At 47.0% G+C, this 4,270-nt stretch overlaps 1 protein-coding gene across 1 annotated transcript; it reads right to left on the bottom strand.

Annotated features, from left to right (window-relative positions):
* Window positions 1-407: 407 nt before the first annotated feature.
* LOC142768534 (uncharacterized) lies at window positions 408-2,483 on the bottom strand. The gene is made up of 2 exons (XM_075870534.1): window positions 1,603-2,483; window positions 408-611 (listed from the first exon to the last, which is right to left on the bottom strand). Exons 1-2 carry the CDS (start codon window positions 2,262-2,264, stop codon window positions 557-559), a joined length of 717 nt encoding a protein of 238 aa, XP_075726649.1. The 5' UTR covers window positions 2,265-2,483; the 3' UTR covers window positions 408-556.
* Window positions 2,484-4,270: the final 1,787 nt, after the last annotated feature.

Genomic DNA, 4,270 nt, shown 5'->3' with positions numbered 1-4,270 from the left:
GCACAGATACAACTGATTTTATTTAGCCACGTATTCCAGGCCATCACACATTGCCTGGCCGTCTTCCCAATCCATTTCAACCGAAATATGCAAGGCAGCGAAGCGCACTTTCTGGTGTTGTCAGAGGATACTTGTGGGAGGGCTTTCCGTCCACGCGTCAAAATTAATTGATTGATATTTGGGGTTTAACGTCTCAAAACCACTATATGATTATGAGAGACGCCGTAGTGGAGGGCTCCGGAAATTTAGACCACCTGGGGTTCTTTAAAGTGCATCCAAATCTGAGCACACGGGCCTACAACATTTCCGCCTCCATCGGAAATGCAGCCGCCGCAGCCGGGATTCGAACCCGCGCCCTGCGGGTCAGCAGCCGAGTACCTTAGCCACTAGACCACCGCGGCGGGGCGCGTCAAAATTAAAACGCGCTGAAAGGTTTCTTAGCCACTTAAACAGAAGGAAAATTTTTTATGCAGTTGAATCCCCGCGCTCTCATTAGTAAAACGACAATTTGGCGTCACGTTTAGGGTCGTAACTGCGTAGCCTTGGCCATGTTGTGTCATCGTTCTAGTCGCCGCAGTCTTCGTAATTCGTCAATCGACGTCGTCTTCCAGCTGGATAAGTACAAGAAAGGAAGGAAATAAATTTAGGCATAGTCATGTTAAATGCGTTAATCAAGTTAAATGCGTTAAGGCTTGGTTTTACTCTGTGCTGAGTACGAGAAGAGATGGCACACAAGAATCAAAATACCGTCGATGTGATGCCTGCTTACAAACAGTCTGATTTTTTCGTGAGTCCTCCCTTGCCACGGAATGACTCTTGTTAAGGAGTCACATAAACACTGTTTAGATTTCATTATACTCCCCTCGTAGGGTGTTGGGACCTCAAAGAAAGCTAATGCGAATTTATAAAGAGAATTATAGGGGCGAAAAATGACAACTCAGCTATAAGAGTAAGGCATACTATCTCTAGAACTGTAGCATTGTTGACAAAATTAGTTCAGCACCTAAATATACATGCTCCAGCAGCTTCATAGGCACCGACTGCTCCGTTTACTCCCCGTTACGTTCTTTTTACGTGAATGATGCCTGCGCAATGAAAAAAAAAACGTTCTCGAATAACTCGGGGCGCACCACACCTACATGTCGAAGTGTTATTTCACGTTACAGCACCTAAAAGTTCTCCATTTCCCGTGTAACACCAGCCTGCTTGAAAACGATAATCCTAGTCAATAAAACAGGCGTAAAATTAGTTGCTATCACATTTTTTTTCATCTGTGCACATATCTCATAAAGGCAAATGCGCAAGATGCGCAATGAAACACGAAAAGGGATAAACGGATGCGTGAGCACGAGTGATCTATAAATCATCACCAAGCGATGCGTTCACATATCTAAAACATGTGACGTCACCCTGGCATCACATGACATCGTCATCACATGGCACTGTCAGTACGTCAAAAGCGCACGAATCACGGAGGCCCTACAAAAACGACGCCGGTTTTCGTCAGCGCCGATATTCTCCGATACAGAAGGCAACACAATGACACGTTGTCTGCAGAAAGCTCTGGGCCAGGGTCAATGCAATCAGTGCAGAAGAACGTACCATGCAATATTATGTCGGCTTCGAGTAGCGTGAAGTGTGGGCAAATCAACCAAGGGTAAGCGTTTTCCGACAATATTCATCAGCAGGGCCGCCTCGTATGCCATATCCTGGTTGAAGTACCCGCCTCGCTCGAGCTCCTTAGGATCAACGCCGAAAGTACGGCCGAGAACCTGATACACTCCATCGGAATTCCCCTCTGGCGGTCTGGAGACTGCCACCCACGGTGATGATGTAAAGAAAGCGAAGCAGTAGACGTCGTGGCCCGTGCCTCCGCTTTGCGGAACCAGCGCACATCTTTGGGTGAGTTGTTTGCTTATAGACTGTGATTCAGCGGGGACGGGCTTCGAATGCACCTCCCACGAGAAGCGGTGAAAAAGGGAGTCCTGCTGGTCACCTTCCGCGTTCTCGACGCGATAGAGAACCAAGGGACCAATCGCCTTCTTAAGCATGAGGCACGTGTAGATGCTGCACAGACGCTTGAGCCGCTCATTCGCGTCTTCCATAGCAGAGATGCACGCGCGGAAATCGGCGATGGCGCCTGGAACGGACCTTCCCGTGATCTTCGGGATGCCAAGAGAACTGTCGCCGTCCAGGCAATACAGCTGATCGGCTTGCAGGCGGGAGAGTCGGGAGTCCAGCCTGTCCAAGTCCACAGCTGCCATTACGAAAAAACGGAACTACGCACTCGTGCGCTAGTAGATCGTGGCAACGATACACTTGCCGAGCGCTGATGTTCACCGCCGAGTCTGCCGAAGTGAACCACCTGGACCACCGTGCCGTCCGTGATCACGCTGAAGCTTCCACCCCAATGCAAGAATTGCTGGTGTACCTGTTGTTAAAGCGTCGAAGTATCTTGCGCTATTTGGGTAAGCGCCTTGTCAAGCTATTGGCAATGGTACTTCTGCCGTCACGCGTTTTACGCTACGGAAACGGAACGCATTGGAATTTCCGGTGGTCGATAAGAGGCTGGAAAGTCACGTGACTTGAACAGAAACGTCAACTACTGACGTCATGACGTCAGTGGTTGAACGGCACATCACCGTCCAGTTTACTTGGGGCAGTAGTGGTGCTAGCAGAACTGTGCGAATGGAGGTGTATCAGTCGTTATAAAGTCGAGGTGTATGAGAACCGTTGTAAGACGTTGTACTGCATCCATCAAAGTACAGTGTATGTGCGAAGCGCGGTTATGGGAGGGGAGAAGAAATTAATGAAAATTAAAATTTCATTGAATATACTTGGCCAATAATTTGATTTTTTGTGCGTGACAAAATAGTTTAGCAATTCATTTGCGGTGTGCCTCACGTGTTGCTGAGTAGTTGACGGCCTGAATGATTTTCTTATGCCACGAATCATAAGCAGGCACTCTATTATTTCACGCTTGCGTTTAATTTGGCGCACTGCCGCGTCAACACGCTATCGTTAATTTTAGCGGGACGGTATCGCGCGTATGATCTGTTCGCTAAATCTCTGCACATATAATGCTCACCTGACCTCGCGTTTCAATCAAACAAACCTCGTTCACAGAAGCCGTAAGGAACCGTTGTCGTCCCTGCATTTTCTGACGCGTAACCGACGTGCTATCGCTTATCTCGAAAAATGAATTCTTCACGCTGCCCGATGGAGCACACTGCTGTGTGCGGCAACGAAAGCAACAAGACCATACATGGCTGCTGTCTATGATCGCCCATTTAGTTTCCACATGAGCTGGAAACACGAGTTTTGACCTTTGGGGCTACTGTGCTCGTAGGTGGCTATGCAATACCACCTCTTTATTTGTGGGCTACGCAACAGCAGCATCTGACGAATAAAATACAGCTTCTTTGTCAAAATATGTCTTCTTCAGGTTATTTGGTTTCAAGTTAATGTTTTTTAGGTTTGCCAGAGGCAACGAGAGATCACGTGTACTTGCATCCATTATTCGAGCAAGTATTTATATTGCATGAGTACATGAGTAGAACCGGATCTGTGCAGGCCTGACAGGACTGACAGAGGTGCAGTGTCGACAGACTAAATGGTAAAGACGGCAGCCAAGTTGCTGTCGGCAAAACGCGTTTAATGAAAGGCTTGAATTCGTGTTGACTGGGCTACGTAGTTTTTGATTCATTTACTTGTGGCATGTGGATCGTGTGATCCCAAGTACTCATAGGCTCCTTCCTCTTCATGAAAAACGCGTTGCCGTCGTTTGTAGCATTGTGGGTCTTTACTTTTTCACACTGTCCCTCAAACATATTTGATGGACTAAATGCTTTCCGAAATTATTACAGGAATGTCGCTGGAGCCAATGTTCGCTCAACTTCATGAACTTACCTTTTTCAAGGCAGCGCTGTTTCCCTGACGATCGGCTAGTCACTGTGCCGAAACACTATTTCCAGCGATGTTCTCTCTTAAAAAAATTCTGATCGCTTCAGGAATCCCCGTGCTTGTGCACTTTAGCCCTGTTTGGTACTGAACTTCTGTAAGAAAGTTATAAAAATTGTCATAAGAAATGTGAATGAGTCAAATACGACGTGTCCTACTCGTGTTGTTGATAACTTTCGCATTGGTTCGGATACTCTGGGTTCATATCTTGCTCATTATGTCCTTATATCAATCGCAAATGAAAGTTGCTCGTAGAGATTGACACTTCGACACTACGTGCATCTCTCTGTATTTGTACAAAACGTGCAAT

This window comes from Rhipicephalus microplus, chromosome 8 (genome assembly GCF_043290135.1).
Source record: "Rhipicephalus microplus isolate Deutch F79 chromosome 8, USDA_Rmic, whole genome shotgun sequence".
Lineage (NCBI taxonomy): Eukaryota > Metazoa > Arthropoda > Arachnida > Ixodida > Ixodidae > Rhipicephalus > Rhipicephalus microplus.
Note: the sequence above shows the minus strand (reverse complement) of the source record. Positions and strands in the feature narration are given on the sequence as shown.

Excerpts from the sequence above, each read along its gene's own strand:
- LOC142768534 (XM_075870534.1), bottom strand. The coding sequence starts at position 2,264 with ATGGCAGCTGTGGACTTGGACAGGCTGGACTCCCGACTCTCCCGCCTG. Across the intron at positions 612-1,602 it reads AGCCGACATAATATTGCATG|CTGGAAGACGACGTCGATTG; the intron begins GTACGTTCTTCT and ends GTACTTATCCAG.